This window comes from Oncorhynchus tshawytscha, linkage group LG16 (assembly GCF_018296145.1).
Source record: "Oncorhynchus tshawytscha isolate Ot180627B linkage group LG16, Otsh_v2.0, whole genome shotgun sequence".
Taxonomy (NCBI): Eukaryota; Metazoa; Chordata; class Actinopteri; order Salmoniformes; family Salmonidae; genus Oncorhynchus; species Oncorhynchus tshawytscha.
Window position 1 is genome coordinate 62,387,599 of NC_056444.1, and position 19,801 is coordinate 62,407,399.

The following is a 19,801-nucleotide window of genomic DNA, read 5'->3' on the forward strand; positions in this document are numbered from 1 at the left end:
AGACCTGAATCCAATCGAGAATCTGTGGAAAGAACTGAAAACTGCTGTTCACAAATGCTCTCCATCCAACCTCACTGAGCTCGAGCTGTTTTGCAAGGAGGAATGGGAAAAAATGTCAGTCTCTCGATGTGCAAAACTGATAGAGACATACCCCAAGCGACTTACAGCTGTAATCGCAGCAAAAGGTGGCGCTACAAAGTATTAACTTAAGGGGGCTGAATAATTTTGCACGCCCAATTTTTCAGTTTTTGATTTGTTAAAAAAGTTTGAAATATCCAATAAATGTCGTTCCACTTCATGATTGTGTCCCACTTGTTGTTGATTCTTCACAAAAAAATACAGTTTGAAGCCTGAAATGTGGCAAAAGGTCGCAAAGTTCAAGGGGGCCGAATACTTTCGCAAGGCACTGTATGTCTCATCCCATGTTCAAGAATGGCCTTTTTCCCTTTATTCAGATTTACAACCTCTAACTTTCAGTTATTTGAAAATGAAATAATCTCCAAAATATTGCTATTTTTAAAACAAGTCATAAGGTTTGTTGCAATTCCAGTTTAATCCACCAGAAATGACAAAACAAATAATAAAACAAATATTATGGTTAGACTCATATACTAATTGATTAAAAAAACATTATTTTCTGAAAAAAAGAAAAGGTCTAATCTTTTCAAATTATATCATAAATAGGACTGCTGGAGTTATGTCACACAAAATATATGCAAATGTCTGCTAACCAAAATTACAACCAACTAATTTGCAGCCTTACCACAAAAATTGAAGAGGCATGTGGAAGGGGGAGAAGTAAGGAACTTGTCTGTCGGCCGTGCATTAAAGACCAAAATTGGTTAAAGAAAATTGTGATGAATAAAAAAGTATACCATTTTCATTTAAGGACAAAAAACAGCTGTGCCTAACTCTGCAAATAGCACTGCTTTTGGAAAGTCATAGTCAATCGATCAATATTCTAATAATACTTTTAGAAAAAATGGTTACATTTACAATCTGTAGAAGCTATGAGAATAGAAAGGTTCTGAAATTTTGTGAAACATCACAGCACAGTTGAACAATATATGGCAAATAGAAATAAAAAATGGATGGTGTTAAGAGAGATGGGAGGGGGGTTGAGTGGAGCTGAAGTGTGGGACTTAAAACAACAAGATAACTAATGTAAAATATACTGTCTGTAAAATGTATATAGGTTGAACTTTTGTTAAACACCACAGTTAAACATATATGGCAAATAGAACTGAATGGTCTTCAGCGATAGATGGGAGGGGTTGAAGGTAGCTGAATGGGATTAAAAACAACTATTGTAAAATATATTGTGTCTGTAAAATATATATAGTATGTATCAGTTGGAAATAGAAGCCTAAGTGTTCTTGTCCATTAGTTTACTCCAATTAGGATAGGGGTGGTAGGGTTAAGGGAAAATAATATGTATATTTATTTACCAAAAGATATATGGTGAGTTGAGAATGATGCAGACAATTAAATTGATGGAAGCTACAATCTATTTGCAATATTAAAGAAAAAACAAACCAACAATCACAAAATTAATAAAAAATATCAAATTCCCAGTTCATGCTTCAAAATGCTTAAACCTCAACTTTAAGAGGTTTAAAAATAGGTTATATTTGATTTAACATTCCAATGACATACACTAAGGCATTGTTGGCAGAATAGATCGATGCAGTTCAATGCATGATTAATATAATTCACCAATACATTTATTGGAGTCCAAAACATATTGCTTTCAGGTTGTAAATCACATCTGGCCTGGTACATTGTTTGCTGCCTCCATTCGTGATGCACTGTTTCAGTTTCAATAACTCAATATTTTGGACATAAACAGACTAATGTAACTTTAAGGATTGGTATGTCAATACAATCAAACTAGCAAGGACTAACAAGTCAGTCATAACGTGGTTAATAGGCTAGCGTATGTAAGAATTTTCACCTCAAATCTAACTGCCTGTAGCTCAGGACCTAAAGCAAGGATATGCATCTTCTTGATACCATTTGAAAGAAAACATTTTGAAGTTTGTGTAAATGTGAAATTAATGTAGGAGAATATAACACATTAGATTTGGTAAAAGATAATACAAAGAAAAAAACATGCATCTTTTTAAATTTTTATTTCATCAAAAAAGGCCAATATATGACTTAAGAATCTAGGCGCTATTTAGATTTTGGCCACTAGATGGCAACAGTGTATGTGCAAAGTTTTAGACTGATCCAATGAAGCATTGCATTTCTGTTCAAAATGTTGCCCAAATGTGCTTAATTGGTTTATTAATATATTTTCAAGTTCTTAACTGTGCACTCTCCACAAACAATAGCATAGTATTATTTCACTGTAATAGCTACTGTAAATTGGACACTGCAGTTAGATTAACAAAATGTCTATGTCCTGGGAAATGTTCTTGTTACTTACAACCTCATGCTAATCACATTAGCCTACGTTAGCTCAACCGTCCTGCGGCGGTACACACCGATACTGTAGAAGTTTTAAGCAAAGTTGCTATTCCTCATTAAAGTTATTGGAAATGTTATTAATTTTTTTCCTTTGTTTCTCCTAAGTAAAAAGTTAATAGGAAATGGGATTCTTGAAAATAATGTTTTAAGATTTCTTCGTGGAAAACTACTTAACTTTAGGACAGCTAAACCCTTGTCTTGTGACAACTGGATACTTTTGCAACCGTGAACGTTTTCTTGCGCCACTGCCACAGACAGTCTGCTTCCGAACATTTAAATACAGCAAGAAAATGAATTAAACGCGCATTATCTAACTAGCTAGTAATTAACAATATATTACAATATTCTAGAAGCGTTAAATAGCTAGTGTTAGCTCGTCAATTTGTAAAGAAGAACTTGGCTAACTCAACTAGCTAACTTACCGGTCACGCAGTCCCTCTACCACTGTGACTCCTTTCATGGACAACACCTTCATTCCAGCTGGTCCACATGAATGGTCGATTACCACCCCCCCACCCCCGACGGGAGAGACAGACTCGGCCACTTTCACCCATCCTCTCTTTTTGGTCTCTGCAGTGACTCCGCAGTTATCGAGTCTCCCCAACAGCAACCTTTTCCTGGCTGCTATTTCCTCCACCATTAATTCAAGCTCTTGTTTGCTGAAATTGTGTGCTTTTCTTGGTTATCCATATTTGTTTTTGATATAACTGTGACATTTTTTTGTTTGAAGGGTTTGCGAGCCACCTAAAAAATGTATATTCTCGAGACATAAAGCAGATAAATAAATGTAATAAAATTGAAATATCAACACTTTATTATAATGGGCCAAATCCTATCATCCCTGTCACAGGTTTATTTATTGATTTCAAGCACGTCACAAATGTCAATGCCACATGAGAAGATATTTACAAAGTTCTTAGGAAAGATATTTACGAAGTTCCTAAGAAAACTATGAATTCCTAAGAACATTAAGGAATGCACTTACGAGCTATCATATGAACTTCTTATTTTTTTCCATAAGAAACTTCTTACGTTTTTTCTTAAGTAGTGTTTTGTGAATCTGGCCTCAGAGCCCGATACTATGAATCTGTTTTTTGTATTTTTGTATTTAACCTTTATTTAACTAGGCAAGTCAGTTAAGAACAAATTCTTATTTACAATGACGGCCTACCCCAGCCAAACCCGGACAACGCTGGGCCAGTTGTGCGCCACCCTATGGGACTCCAAATCATGGCCGGATGTGATACAGCCTGGATTCCGAACCAGGGACTATAGTGATGCCTCTTGCACTAAGATGCAGTGCCTTAGACCGCTGCACCACTCGTGGAGTTAGTGAGGTAACTTTGGTCAACTCGTTATAACTGCTGACACGAAAGTGGCTCACCTTGTAGCCAGATCAATTTCTATGGCAACAAATCCTTCAGAACTAACCTGCTTCGGGGCAGGCTAACTCTACTTATCCTGAATGAAGTGTGTGAGCCATGAGTTGATGACCAATCAAAGTAGATTCCCTTCCTCTCGGAGAGTGGGTCATCATCCCTTCATTCTTCGGACTATATTTGAGGAAGATGACGGATTTAAATATTTTATTAATCAAATGTTCTTGTGTGTAATTTAATTGGTTTTTTTTTATAAATAAATATTCAAATACATATCACACAACACATTTAGTAATGACAGGACTAGGGTTGCAAAATTCTGAAAACGTTCAATAAATTCCCTGATTTTTGCTATATCCCGGTTGGATGATTCCCGGAAACAGGAGGGAATAAGCATGATTTCTGGAAAACCAGGGTGTGCACTCAGCTGCACATGTGGTTTCAGGGAGAAATGCTACAGAGAATGTTTGGAGATGGCTGGTGCATTTTCTCACTGCCTACCTCTGTGTATGGGTGATAGCTCCCCCCCTCCGTGAGATCCAGTTGGAACTGGACATTTCTGGTCACTGCTGGCTCTCTGCCCACTCCCACAGGCCAGGCTCCATTAGCAGCACTCCGGGAGTGTTTAAGAGAAGGAGGAGGAGCAGCAGGAAACAATTGACAGGGAGAAGGCTGGAAAATAGAGAAAGGAATATTGGGGTGTACTATTAAGGGGAAATTCAGAAAGTATTCACTCCTAGACTTTTGTGTTCTAGCCCGATTATTTTGTAATTTATTTTTTTATTTATTTTTTTAAATTGACATTTTTTGTCATTGCCCTACACACGATACCACATAATGTCAAAGTGGAGTTGTTTTTAGAATTTTATTCAAATTAATAAAAAATTAAAAGCTGAAATGTCTTGAGTCAGTAAGTATTCAACCCCTTTGCTATGGCAAGCCTAAACAAGTTCAGGAGTAAAAATGTGCTGAACAAGTCACATATTAAGTTGCATGGACTTTCTGTGTGCAATAATAGTGTTAAACATGATTTTTGAATGACTAACTCATCTCTGTACCTTACACATACATAAGGTAAGGTCCCTCAGTCGAGCTGTGAATTTCAAACACCGATTTCACAGCACAAGCAGTCTTCTGTCCAAATTGCTCTCTATTTCCCCTATTGTAGTAGTTCTATGCTACTCTCCCAACCTTGGTTGTTAGTCAAGGTGATTTCATTCAAATCCATATGGGCATGACCTGCTGAACATTTTGAGAAATTGGAACAATGGTGGCCAATATTTCAAGCCTTAATGCACTCGTGGGATAATTTGTATATTAACCTGTGAATGGTTATGCAGAATATTCTGCTTCAACATATGAATAGGAAAAAACCCTGTATCAAAACAGATTTAATTTCATGTTGATGAATTGGGCCGATGACAGTGCCACTGCAAGACAAATAATGGTATTCCATATCTTCATGTTAGTTTAACCTTAAGTATTTCCAACCTCATACAGATGGTTGTTCAAACAAACCTGATTGTTGAGTGTGTAATGGATTGATGATGTTTATGATATACATCAGATCTGTGAGCTATATCAAAATATTTTGTATTTGTTCAGACAAAAGTACACAATTTCTGAATTAGAGTTCTTTACAGAGATTTACTCCTCTTCTTATGTCTGAGGTTCTGTGACATTCACAGTATGCTATTTTCCACTAAGCCTCTGTTCCTCTCTGGCAGCAGTGATTCCAGCAGTAGTTCGAGTGATGACTCCCCAGCACGTTCAGTTCAGTCTGCTGCCGTCCCTGCACCTTCAGCTCTGGCTTTATCTGCCGTTGACAAGGATGAGCCTCGAAAAAGTTTTGGTGTCAAGGTTCAGAATCTTCCTGTGCGTTCTACAGGTGAGGATTTGACCCCTTTTCTGCTGTCTATATACCATACATTGTCTAGTCTAGACTATAGGGTCAATATACTGTTAGGTTTTGGCAATAATTACATTTATTGAGTTAATGACATTGTTGTTGAGGCTCTTTGTACTGCAGATATGAATTAGTCACTATGTACAGTGTATTTGTAAAATATTCAGACCCTTTGACATTTTCCACGTTTGTTGTTACGTTACAGCCTTATTCTAAAATGGATTAATAGTTTTTTCCCTCATCAATCTACATACAATACCTCATAATGATGAAGAAAAAACAGTTGAGACATTTTGCAAATGTATTTAAAAAGTATATATATTACATTTACATAAGACCCTTTACTCAGTACTTTGATGAAGCACCTTTGGCAGCGATTACAACCTTGAGTCTTCTAGGGTATGATGCTACAAGCTTGGCACACCTGTATTTGGGGAGTTTCTCTGTAGATCCTCTCAAGCTCTGTCAGGTTGGATGTGGAGCGTCACTGCCCAGCTATTTTTAGGTCTCTCCAGAGATGTTGGATCAGGTTCAAGTCCAGGCTCTGGCTGGGCCACTCAAGGACATTCAGAGAAGCCACTCCTGCATTGTCATGTCTGTGTGCTTAGGGTCATTGTCCTGTTGGAAGGTGAACCTTCGCTCCAGTCTGAGATCCTGAGCGCTCTGGAGCAGGTTTTAATCAAGGATCTCTCTGTACTTTGCTCTGTTCATCTTTCCCTCAATCCTAACTAGTCTCCCACTCCCTGCTGCTAAAAGCATCCCCACAGCATGATGCTGCCACCACCATGCTTCACCCTAGGGATGGTGCCAGGTTTCCTCCAGATATGACGCTTGGCATTCAGGCCAAAGAGTTCAATCTTGGTTTCATCAGACCAGAGAATCTTGTTTCTCACGGTCTGACAGTCTTTATGTGCCTTTTGGCAAACTCCAAATGGGCTGTCATGTGCCTTTTACTGAGGAGTGGCTTACGTCTGGCCACTCCACAATAAAGGCCTGATTGGTGGAGTGCTGCAGAGATGGTTGTCCTTCTGGAAGGTTCTCCCATCTCCAAAGAAGAACTATAGAGCTCTGTCAGAGTGACTATTGGGTTCTTGGTCACCTCCCTGACCTAAGCACATCTCTCCCGATTGCTCAGTTTGGCTGGGCAGCCAGCTGTAGGAAGAGTCTTGGTGGTTCCAAACTTCCTCCCTTTAAGAATGATGGAGGCCATTGTGTTCTTGGGGACCTTCAATGCTGCAGAATTGTTTTGGTACCCTTCCCCAGATCTGTGCCTTGACACAATCCTGTCTCGGGGGCTCTAAGGACAATTGCTTTGACCTCATGGCTTGGTTTTTGCTCTGACGTGCACTGTCAACTGTGGGGCCTTATATAGACAGGTGTGTGTGCTCTTCCAAATCATGTCCAGTCAATTGAATTTACCACAGGTGGGCTCCAATCAAGTTGTAGAAACATCTCAAGGATGATCAAAGGATATTGGATGCACCGGAGCTCAATTTTGGGTCTCATATCAATGGATCTGAATACTTACAGTTGAAGTCGGAAGTTTACATACATTTAGGTTGGAGTCATTAAAACTCGTTTTTCAACCACTCTACACATTTCTTGATAACAAACTATAGTTTTGGCAAGTCGGTTAGGACATCTACTTTGTGCATGACGCAAGTAATTTTTCCAACGATTGTTTACAGACAGATTATTTCACTGTTTCCCAATTCCAGTGGGCCAGAAATGTACATACACTAAGTTGACTGTGCCTTTAAACAGCTTGGAAAATTCCAGAAAATGTCATGGCTTTAGAAGCTTCTGATAGGCTAATTGACATATTTTGAGTCAATTGGAGGTGTACCTATGGATGTATTTCAAGGCTTACCTTCAAACTCAGTGCTTCTTTGCTTGACATCATGGGAAAATCAAAAGAAATCAGCCAAGACCTCAGAAAATAAATTGTAGACCTCCACAAGTCTGGTTCATTTTTGGGAGCAATTTCCAAATGCCCGAAGGTACCACGTTCATCTGTACAAACAATAGTAAGCAAGTATAAACACTATGGGACCACGCAGCCGTCATACCGCTCAGGAAGGAGACGCGTTCTGTCTCCTAGAAATTAACTTACTTTGGTGCGAAAAGTGCAAATCAATCCCAGAACAACAGCAAAGGACCTTGCGAAGATGCTGGAGGAAACAGTTACAAAAGTATTTTATATCCACAGTAAAACGAGTCCTATATCGACATAACCTGAAAGGCCGCTCAGCAAGGAAGAAGCCACTGCTCGAAAACCTCCATTAAAAAAAAGCCAGACTACGGTTTGCACATGGGGACAAAGATCGTACTTTTTGGAGAAATGCCATCTGGTCTGATGAAACAAAAATAGAACTGTTTGGCCATAATGACCATCATTATGTTTGGAGGAAAAAGGGGGAGGCTTGCAAGCTGAAGAACACCATCCCAACCATGAAGCACGGGGGTGGCAGCATCATGTTGTGGGGGTGCATTGCTGCAGGAGGGACTGGTGCACTTCACAAAATAGATGGCATCATGAAGAGGAAAATGACGTGGATATATTGAAGCAACATCTCAAGACATCAGTCAGGAAGTTAAAGCTTGGTTGCAAATGGGTCTTCCAAATGGACAATGACCCCAAGCAAACTTCCGAAGTTGTTGCAAAAGGGCTTAAAGACAACAAAGTCAAGGTATTGGAGTGACCATCACAAATCCCTGACCGCAATCCTATAGAACATTTTTGGGCAGAACTGAAAAAGCGTGTGCAAGGAGGCCTACAAACCTGACTCAGTTACTTACACAAGCTCTGTCAGGAGGAATGAACCAAAATTCACCCAACTTATTGTGGGAAGCTTGTGGAAGGCTACCCAAAATGTTTGACCCAAGTTGATCAATTTAAAGGCAATACTACCAAATACTAATTGAGTGCATGTAAACTTCTGACCCACTGGGAATGTGATGAAATTAATAAAAGCTGAAATAAATCTTCTCTACTATTCTGACATTTCACATTCTTAAATTTAAGTGGTGATCCTGACTGATCTAAGACAGGGAATTTTTACTAGGATTAAATGTCAGGAATTGTGAAAAACTGAGTTTAAATGTAATTGGCTAAGGTGTATGTAAACATCTGACTTCAACTGTATGTAAATACATTTTTTTTGTTATATATATTCTTTAAACATTTGCAGACATTTCTAAAACCTGTTTTCACTTTCTCATTATGAGGTATTGTGTGTAGATTGATGATAACAAATGTTTGAATCCATTTTAGAATACGGCTGTAACGTAACAAAATGTGGAAAAAGTGAAGGGGTCTGAATACTTTCCGAGTGCACTGTATGCACCTGAAAGTATTTAGTCAAGCTTTTATATGGTCTTTTTTCCCTCTTTCAGATACAAGTCTGAAGGATGGCCTGTTCCATGAGTTCAAGAAGTATGGGAAGGTGACTTCTGTGCAAATCCATGGAGCTTTAGAGGAGCGCTATGGACTTGTGTTCTTTCGCCAGCAAGAGGACCAGGAGAAGGCCCTTGGCGCATCAAAGGGGAAGCTGTTTTTTGGCATGCAAATTGAGGTCATCATCTGGAATGGCCCTGGTGCGTCCACAACTGGTATATAAAGTGGCTTGAGTTTTTCCTAACCACTTAACCCTACCAGGAAAATCTCTGTGCTCTACCTTTTTAAACATGATTTATACAGGTTTATGAAAACATGAATTTCTCTTTTTAGAGACTGAAAGCGAGAATGAGTACCGGCCTCTGGATGAGAGGATAGACGAATTTCACCCCAAAGCCACACGAACTCTGTTTATTGGCAACCTGGAAAAGACCACCAGCTACCATGACCTTCTCAATATCTTTCAGCGTTTTGGGGAGATAGTGGTATGTAAAATACATTCTGCATGTTGCAGAGGAGATTTTGTGAGGAGGAATTGCCTAATTCAACACTGCCTCTATAAATTTAGTGTTGCCTTCCTTTCCATTCACATAGGATATTGACATCAAGAAAGTTAATGGTGCCCCTCAGTATGCCTTTCTACAGTACTGTGACATTGGCAGTGTTTGTAAGGCCATAACGAAGATGGATGGAGAGTACCTCTGCAACAATAGGCTAAAGGTGAGGACAGCATTATAACTCTCATTTTACACAAAACACTTATTCTGAATGTACAACTGAGATTGTAGTTGTTGATAGTAGTGACAGGAGTATTGCCAACAGGATAATATTGTTGATATGTTATTTATCCCTATTTTTACAGCTGGGATTTGGAAAAAGCATGCCCACAACTTGTGTTTGGTTGGATGGTTTAGCCTCCAACATCACAGAGCAGTATCTCACTCGTCATTTCTGTCGTTATGGACATGTTGTCAAGGTAAGCCTGCTGCTTATTCCTGTTTAAGCCATTTTCTCATGACACATTTAATTTCATTCCACATGTTAGCTAAAGGATCATATAGTTTTACCAAATTTATGTCATACTTCTCTCCCCTCCCACCACAGGTTGTATTTGACAGACCCAAAGGAATGGCCCTTATCCTGTATAAAAACATTGAATATGCACAGGCCGCTGTCAAAGAGACCAAGGGTTGGAAGATTGGTGGCAACAAAATTAAGGTCAGCAGAAAAAACATATTTTGAACTAGAATGCCTGTCGTTGGGGGGAATAGGCCAGATGATTGAAGACCATAGTCCAAACAATAATTGTTGTCCGCCTTATCAATTTCCATGTGTTTGCAGGTGGACTTTGCCAATCAGGAAAGTCAGATGGCTTTCTATCGCTCAATGCAGGCATCTGGGCAGGACATTCGCGACTTCTATGAAATCCTATCTGAAGGAAGGTTTGTATAATTTAGCTCTAGTTTTCTTTTGTCACAGATCCCCATTGAAAAATAATGATATAAATGATATATAAATAATGATTTTGGTTCCTGCTGTGTATATTTTTGTGTTTTTCAGTGATGAACGCAGGCCTCAATATGAGTTTGCAATTGAACGGCCATTCTTTGACAACAATGTGCGAACACCTGGAGGAGCCTTAATAGAAGACCCCCGTCGCAAGTTACCTGCCAGGAGCCGCGAGTCCTACACTGAATGGGACCCATACCAGGGAGATTTCTATGACCCACGTTACTTTGATGACCCGCGTGAATACAGAGATCACAGAGACCCCTATGAGCAGGACATCCGCAAATACAGTTACTTGCAGAGGGAGCGTGAGAGGGAGCGCTTTGAAACAGACCGTGAACGTGACCATGGGCGGAGGACAATTGAACACAGCCAGAGCCCTTCTCACCCTAATCGCCCTGTCAGTCCTACAGTGTCCCCCTCTCTCTCTGAGCGTCTACCAAGTGACTCTGATCGCCGCATTTGCTGTAGATCCTCAGAGCAAAGTGGCAGCTGCAGTTCACTCTCACCTCCAAGATTTGACAAGCCTGACAAGGAACACCCTGACCGGTATAATAAGAGTGATAAGCCAGAGAAGGAGAGATCCTTTGAAGTTGAATGTGGTATTGGCGGTGAAAAGGAAAGGCGGGCCGGGCGCAAGGAGAAAGGTGAAAAGGAGAAAGGCGAGAAGCTGAGGAAATTTAAGTTGCTATCTCCCAGTATTCCATCGCCTGAGACGGACCCTGAACTTGAAAGAGAAGGTAGTCCAGGCCTTCGAACCAAAGTCAGCAAGTTTCCTCCTAAGGAAAAAGAAGGCTCGGGCAAAGGACAGCTAGACCTACCACCTTGTGTGGTGCAGCTAACGCGTGTGAAGGAGAAGGAAGGAAAATCGCTTGGTCATGCTGTCCTAGAAAAACAAAAACGTGGGAACGACAGTATTCGGCTTGAATCACCCTCAAGTGACCAGAACAGTCCTCCCTTTCACATAAAGCCTCAAAAAGGAGCTATAATCAAGCATAGAAAGGTGCCCAAAGACAAAAACATGGCAAGACTGGTTGAAGTTGTAGAAAATGATGTTAAAATGAAAGCCAAAATACATATGAAAGCTGGCCCTGGGTTTGATGGTTCTAACTCTTTAGATGTTGAACGTCTAGCTGCACGAAAGAGGCGTTTTGAAGAATCCATGCTGAAGACCGATCGACTGAAGAGGGCCAGTCAGAAAGAGGAAGAGTGTGGTAGATTGGGACTCAGGAAGCCAGCTGAGGAGGAGAATGAGGGTGACAAGAGCCTATTGCAAATAGGGGTTCATAAGAAAGAGCATTGCAAGGCTAAATCTGAGAGACTTGTTACTGTTTTCAGTCCTAAAGATAAACAAGAGTCTGATATTGTCTCCATGGGAATGGGCCTTGGACTCAGTTTGGAACTTCAGTCACGACTTGGAGAGCCAACAGAAGATGACACCGATCCATTAGACCCACCCTGTCTGAAAATTGAGTTTTGGGGATCAAAAATCCAGAGGAGTTCAAGTCTCATGAAAATCTCTGATGATGGGAGTCTTGACCAGGACGCATTCAAGGTACAGCCGCAAGAAGACAATGGTGGGCAGGGTGTAGGACTATACAAAAGCAGAAGGGAGACTGAGGAACGACTTGCGTCTGACATTGACCACTCTCAGAGCTGCCAAAAACAAATGGAACAGAGCCAATGGCTTTGGCAGAAGCTAGAAGAGCCTGACAAATCAGATAAAACTGAAAGCCCACAAGGCAGCAACACAGAGGACTTTGAACGTTGCAGTCTGTTGCATGTGGTAGGAAAATCACGTCAAGATGTCACACATGATTCTCCATCTAACAAACGTAAGAAATCTGATAGTTTTAACTTTGACTTGCTAAGTGCTAAGAGAGAACGGCACTACAGGTCTTCCCAGGAATTAAATGAAGACCTTTGCCGGAGTGTCACAGCCTTTTCTGGCTCTGGTCACTTTCCCTCAAATGAAGTGTATGCTTCCCAGTTATCACAATCAGTTACCAATAAAGAGACTAAAGACTCTCCTAAAAAAGAGGACAAAGTCTACTCGCATGTAGATTCATTGAAATACAGCTTGGACGTGACACCCAATAGTCTCAGTTCCCCGAACACAGAATTTCCTAAGTCTAAGACAACATTGCTTGGGTGTGATGAGGAGCTACTTCAACGATGGGAGAGCGGAATCAAATCTGACTTCCTCAGAATGGACATGACCTTCCCCAGTAGCATTGTGAAACGTGAAAGCATTCGCAAACGTCTTGTGCGTGAACTAGAGCCTGGAGAAGTACAGTCAGATTCAGATCATGATGGGGAGAACAAAAACCACTCCACTAAGCCCAACACTTCACTGTCCTCTATCCTCAGAGAACGTGAAGAAAGGTTGACAGACCTGAATTTCTCAGGCTCCCTGGAGAAGAATAAGTTTTATTCTTTTGCATTAGACAAGACTATAACTCCAGACACAAAAGCACTTCTTGAGCGAGCTAAGTCATTGTCTTCCTCAAGGGAGGATAATTGGTCCTTTCTTGACAGAGACTCTTGCTTTGCAAGTCTTCACAGTAGATCAGACAAAGAAAAGGCAGAGTCTGCACCACGACCTATCCCGTCTTGGTACATGAAGAAGAAGAAGATTCATACTGACTCTGAAGGTAAACTGGATGACAAAAAGGAGGACCCCAAAGCAGAGGATCAGCAACGGCAGGAGCTGTTTGCCTCTCGTTTTCTTCGTAGTTCAATCTTTGAGCAAGATTCACGGCGATTGCAACATCTTGAGCGCAAAGATCCAGATCCTAAGTCGGGATTTGGTAGACATCTTTCCAAACAGGATTCTGTCGAAGGACAACCTGAGCCAGGAGGAGTGGACCTTCAAGAGCCCATAGTGCTTTTTCATAGCCGCTTTCTAGAGCTTCAACAACGGAAGGAGACCTCAAGGGACCACTTTCCACCAGAAATTGAAAACGTTGATGTGGTTGATAAGAGTGAAGGAGAAGTTCAGAATGAACAACAAGAAGGGTCTTCCAAAGTTTCAGAGTTCATGCAGAAGGCTGATATTAAATCAGTCGGCTCTTCTCTCATTCTACCAATTTCATTGTTTCTTCCTTCACCCAGAGAGATATTGCCACAGCAGGAGAAAGAGGCTGTTTTAACTTCCTCATCTGAACAGACTGTCTCACCAATTAAAAAGGAAAAAGTGGAACATAATTGTGATTTGTCCCCACCCCAATCTCCTCCACTAGTAGAGATCCAGCTACCATCCTCGATTGTAATCACACCCCTACAGTCTGTCCTTTCAGAGGCTGAGGTTAAAGTTGAACCTAGAGAGGAACTATGTGAACCCAAAGTTACAACTGAGAGCAATATTACAGTGGATCATGCGTCTTTCTTTGATGAGAAGCTTCCCACTCCTGGTGCCTCATTAAGTTGTTTTGATGCAGAGGCTGCCGAATTCCCTTGCTCTGCTTCCCCTAAGTTTGAAGAGAATATGAATATGGTAAAGATGGAGGTCCAATCACAGAAACCAGATTCTAAGTACTTTGATACACCTCAGAAATCTGATGCTTCCCATGAGGTTCACATGCCAGTTTCAGAGGCTGAAATGAAACCAGCAAAGCCAAGTCGCAAACAACCCAAGAGTAAAAGGGCTAAGCCAAATGTGTCCGAAACACAAATCCTGAAGCCCCCCGAAACAGTTGTCTCTGAGAAACCAGTTACCCGAAAGAGTGAGCGAATTGACAGAGAGAAACTGAAAAGGTCTTCATCTCCACGAGGAGAAATATCATCAGAGCCTATAACCAAGTCACCAGTTCATGTCCTTGACCCTGAGAATGAATCAAGCCTATTCCTCGGAAGGACTAGACGCCGAAATGTTCGGTCTGTTTATGCCACACCATCTGAAGGGGAGGCCCAGCCACCAGGTAAAGAGGTGGTGGAGTATTCTCGCGCCACACGTAAACGTGGTGTTGACAAAGAACCAGTGCAGCAGCTGCAGCAGGACACATTGAACACATCTACTAACACAAGGCGAGGTCGCCCATCCAAGTCACGCAGGCGAGGGGAAGATATGTCACCAGTGAAAGGAGACACACAGAAAGCAACCGAGGAAGACATTGATATCAAAGAGCCTGTGAACACTGGAGAGGGTTTAAGAATGTCTGAGGAGTGGCATTCACCCCGTATGCAGAAAGTGCAGACCACTAAAGTGTCTTCACCTACTGGAACCTCTGTTGGCAGGAGAGCAAGTAGAGTAGACAAACAATCTGAGAGTGCAACATCAACAGGAGAGAAGTCGGGTGATAATACTGAAGAGCCTGAGCCCAAAATAAAAGATGAGTCTGAAGAAGCAGGGACATTATTAGAGGAAGCAAAGCAATGCTTGCCAACACAAAAAGACAAAGATCTAACTGATCAAATCGCAAAAAAGTTATCTGAAGGGGACATTGAGAGGATAGAATCTACCCATGTAGAGAAAAGACAACAATCTGAAAAGAGTGGGAAAGTAAAAGCACCAATGTTGACACAAAATGCCAAATTGGTGACAGAGGATAAATCGCATTGCTTGAGAAACTTTGAGATTCGTGTAAGCGTAGATGATGTGAAAGGGTTGCTTTGCTCTGGGGAGGATGAGTCGGAATCTTTTGAGACCACTGTTAAAAAGGCCAAACCAGGAACACCAGATAAAGAAGAAACAAGGACTCAGTATCTGAAAGAAGCAGCAGGACTCAGCCCAGAGGAAAAGGAAGTTCTATTAGACCCTGAACCACCGGTGGACCCAGCAGCCGCTCTTTTGGCACGTCAGATGGAACTGGAACGGGCAGTGGAGAATATTGCCAAACTTACAGTTGAGAAACCTATTCAACCCTATAAGGAACCACCTGCAGAGCCACGTACCCTACTGCCCCCTGTCACTGTAGAAATGGAGGGGGAGAAGTCTGCTAATCCTGCCAGTGAAACCGAACTGGCTGCTGCCATTGATTCCATTACTGCTGAAGACATACCTACTGATACAGATGGGTTCACAGCTCCTCCCACTTACACTGCACTTGTTCCTACCCCAGAGCCCCTGGTCTCCCCCTCTGCCGATTATGTTTTGGAACCAGAAAAACACGTTATTGACCCAGACCCAGAGATGGGAGTTCTGATTCCCAGTGTCAAGCCCTTGATGCCAGATGTTAAAGCCTCTGAATCATCTGTTTCTGGGGCCTCTGCCCAAGATGATTCCCCTTCACCAGAAACACCCAAGAAAACAGGGAAAGCAGTCAGAGCTAAGACTCCAAAGAGGTCCAGGGGACGAAAGGCTTGTATCAACAGGAAGGGAGAGACTGCTGAAGATGTACCAGAAGCTGAGACCTCCCCTATCAAGCCAACAGAGTCCATTCCTGAAGACATGGAAATAATCAACTCTAAGGCAGCTACTGCTACAGCAACAGTGGATGTCACATGCACCATGACTGTGGACACCCCTAAGGAGGCAGAACAACCTGCTGTGGAACAACCCGTACCTGAAGAATCTGCCTTTCACGCTAGCACCAAGAGTCCTCCTCATTTCAAAAAGTTACAACTATCAGCAGTAGCCCCTGCTCTTTCTTCATCCCTTGCGCTCAAACCATATCCAACCCAATTGAATGTCCCTCCACCCCGCCCCGGCACAATGCCTGTTTCACCAGACTGGCTTCCCAGATCTGAAGAAAGTAGAATTCATGCTACTCCTGCAATTCAAGTTAATGTAGTCACTCCCTCTGCACAAGCAGTAACTGCACTTGGGAACCAGTCAGCAAATCCACCCATGCCTCCTGATACTAAGGCATCGGATATTGACCCTAGCTCCAGCACTCTAAGAAAGATCCTCATGGAGCCCAAATATGTATCAGCATCAAACAGCAATGCCATCCCTACTACAGTCTTAACAACAACGCTGACAGACATTCGCATGTCAGAGAATGAGAACTCGTCTGACACTATGACCGCTTGGAACAAGCATCTTAAAGACAGAACTTCGCCTTTGATACCACATCCCACATTTCAAAAACCTTCCCCGCTCACAGAGACCCAGCAGAACTTTGGAGAGAAGATAGTCCATTCAGTAATTTCTTCACCTACTACCTCTGTCATTAGCCGGATTCCAATGCCCTATGATACTGAGGAAGCACCTCGAATCTCCCTAAGTAACCGTAATGCTGGCCTATCTTTACCCAAACAGAAATTCGGATCAAGTATGAACGAGAACAATCGTTACCATGGAGTGGATGCGGCAGAAGATTTGAACAGCAGAGGATGGTCTGTAGTTGAGAGCACACCCTACAACACAGACTCCAGTCCTGGCCTCAGGGTGAATACATCACAGGGTGTGGTAGTACTAAGTTACTCAGGGCAAAAAACAGAGGGACCTCAACGGATCAGCGCCAAAATTAGCCAGATCCCACCAGCCAGTGCAGTTGACATAGAGTTCCAGCAGTCTGTCTCTAAATCTCAGATTAAGCAAGAACCGCTTACCCCATCCCAGCCTTCCACCCCCAAGGGACCCCTGACACCCACAGGGTACGGACACCCTGGGGTACTCTTAACTGGCCAGTCATACAATTTTCAGCCTGTCATCTCCACTATTAAGCAGGAGAGTCCTGGTTCTGACAAGTCAGAGTCATCATATCACACTGGACTTCAGGGTAGCACAGTAATGATGATTCAACCAAAGATGATTCAACAACCGGTCACAAGTCCTCAAGTATTGATGTACAAGAAAGGACTTGGAGTAGAATCTATACCAATGCTGGCAGATATGGCAAAGGCACACCAGACATCCAACCTCAGTCCAATCATGAATCCACATCACCCATCTTTGACTGGAAACCGTATGAGTCCTAGTCCCAGTACCCCAACTGATCAGTCAGTCCCACACCTCAAGCAAGAGCCCTATTCCCCTCGAACAACAGGCCACTCAACATTTGCCAAAGTTTGCCCTCCCAGCAACTCAATGTCCCCCCATGGCAGCTCTATGGTTTTGCATCCTGGTATGCCTGAGATGTCTCTGTACATCTCCCATATGCACCACCCCCACCCAGAGCAGTCTGTTATCATGACCCCAGTGTCGCATAGCGTCACCCAGTCAGTGTCTATGGGTCGCCTCTCTCACGGCGAGGTCAGGATGAACACCCCACACCTTTCTGGAATGAATTACAGAAGACGGGCGGGTTTCCTACCATCTTCCCACACTGGGCCCCCTCAGCGCTCCAACATGCCAGCCGTGATCAGAGACATGGTGGTGCAGTCCCACGTGGGTCTCACTCGGGGAGCCTCAGACTGCAGCGTCGAGGAGGACATAAGGCACTACCACCAGGGGCTGTGCAGATCCTCTACACCCCAGCTCCAGTCAGATGTGATGATGATGCAGGCAGAGAAACGGAGAGGGCTGCATCACGCAGGTCTACGTCTGGACCAGTACAGCATGGCCTCCCGAGACATACGGGACATGCGCATCCTGATGCACCATCAGCTAGGAGAGCACACCATCGCAGAGGGACGTCAGTCACAAACTCCTGAGGCAGGAGCAACCTCAATTACCAACATCTCTGCTGCTTCCAATAGTCCCTTGGTTGGAAAAGGCATGACACAGATGGGGAAGGAGACTCCCAAACCATTGGAAGCAAATATGTCTCACCCACCTCATACCGAGAGCAGCAGGATCATGGGGGTCCATTCATCCGTCCCTGTTATGGTGTCTCCTCATCATCATCCTCAAGGGGTTCAGCTGATTCATCCAGGTGGCGCTGGCTCCTTCCCAGTGTATAGGGATATGCGGGGCTTCCACTCCCAGTTTTCCAGTCACTCTTCGATGGGATTTAACCTGGCTTCCCGTGGCATTACACCTTCCCAGGTCAGAGAACAATGCATTCATGCTTACATTTAGTTCATTAGTTTATAAGCTTTCATCTGTTCAGTGTTTTTGCCAAAGTGTTTTCAGTTAGGATTGACTTTTACTATTACATTGTTTCTCTCATACATGGTTACTTCTATGCATGCAGCACTGTAGTCCTATTTGTTACTTATGTTTCTAAACATCTAGTTTTTTATTTGTTTCCTCAGGATGCTGATCTCAGCCACAGGGGCATGCTGTCTCAGTCACTATCTGCTGGGTCACTTGGTGGAGGATGTGAAACCAAATCGGACAACTCCCACCTCCGTCACACAACCTCCATGGACCTATCCCACATGCCCCGGATACAGAGGGACACCATTTCACCCTCTTATACATCTCCCATGGCTCTCTCCCGCAAGCAAGAGCTAGTTCTGCAGAAGGGCCCACCAGTCTTCATGTCGAGCCCTCCAGCAGCACCCCTCTCAAGTTCCTCGGAGTTGTGCCCTGAGGGTAAACTGGGGCACTCAGGATACCGGTCCGTCGATATGGTGCAGCTTTTAACGGTAATGAGGCTGATCATGGGAATTAGAACAATTACTAGAGGGGCAATACTGAAGACATTCAGTTGTCATTTGTAAGATTAGAATAATAATCTGTTTACGTAATATTGCTTGTTCTTAAGATTTAACCTATTTATCTGACCTGTCTTTGCTCTACTTTTGTTTGTGCAGACATACCCCATAGTGTGGCAAGGCCTGCTGGCACTGAAGAGTGACTCAGTTGCCGTGCAGCTCCACTTTGTCTCTGGCAACAATGTGCTGGCTCACCACTCACTGCCGCCCCTGGAGGGAGGTGCCCCACTCCGCATTGCACAGAGGATGAGACTGGAAGCGTCACAGCTGGAGGGCGTGGCTCGCAGGATGATGGTGAGATGCTAGCTGTTCGCCATTAAAACAATGCATTTTTATCACGATTCTTAGGACGCTCATTGGTGATATTTTCTTTTCAGGCAGCTAGTTGTCATTACAACTGTGAATGTAAACATGCTTAATATTTCAGTAGAAAAGCTCAACCGATTTGATTGGGTTGTTGTTTACAGGTGGAGAATGACTACTGCCTCTTGCTAGCTCTGCCATGTGGACGAGATCAGGAGGACGTTCACAGCCAGACCCTTCTCTTGAAAGGAGGCTTCATCACCTACCTACAGAAAAAACAGGCAGCGGGGATCATCAACGTCCCCAACCCCGGCTCTAATCAGGTATGTTGTGCATTGACTGTTATGC

General features: G+C 42.9%; 1 protein-coding gene across 4 annotated transcripts in view; it reads left to right on the top strand.

The window, feature by feature from the left end:
- Window positions 1-19,801, top strand: part of LOC112216088 (msx2-interacting protein) — a 46,554-nt gene that overhangs the window by 24,720 nt on the left and 2,033 nt on the right. For 3 of the 4 annotated variants that reach the window (XM_024375767.2, XM_024375770.2, XM_024375769.2), the window contains 11 exons: window positions 5,579-5,739; window positions 9,154-9,354; window positions 9,488-9,639; window positions 9,749-9,874; window positions 10,017-10,130; window positions 10,259-10,372; window positions 10,496-10,596; window positions 10,715-18,536; window positions 18,746-19,081; window positions 19,250-19,444; window positions 19,618-19,776. In XM_024375767.2, coding sequence (XP_024231535.1) covers window positions 5,579-5,739; window positions 9,154-9,354; window positions 9,488-9,639; window positions 9,749-9,874; window positions 10,017-10,130; window positions 10,259-10,372; window positions 10,496-10,596; window positions 10,715-18,536; window positions 18,746-19,081; window positions 19,250-19,444; window positions 19,618-19,776 — 9,481 coding nt within the window. The remainder of the gene's footprint in view (window positions 1-5,578; window positions 5,740-9,153; window positions 9,355-9,487; window positions 9,640-9,748; window positions 9,875-10,016; window positions 10,131-10,258; window positions 10,373-10,495; window positions 10,597-10,714; window positions 18,537-18,745; window positions 19,082-19,249; window positions 19,445-19,617; window positions 19,777-19,801) is intronic. The other variant, XM_024375768.2, reaches the window with a different exon arrangement.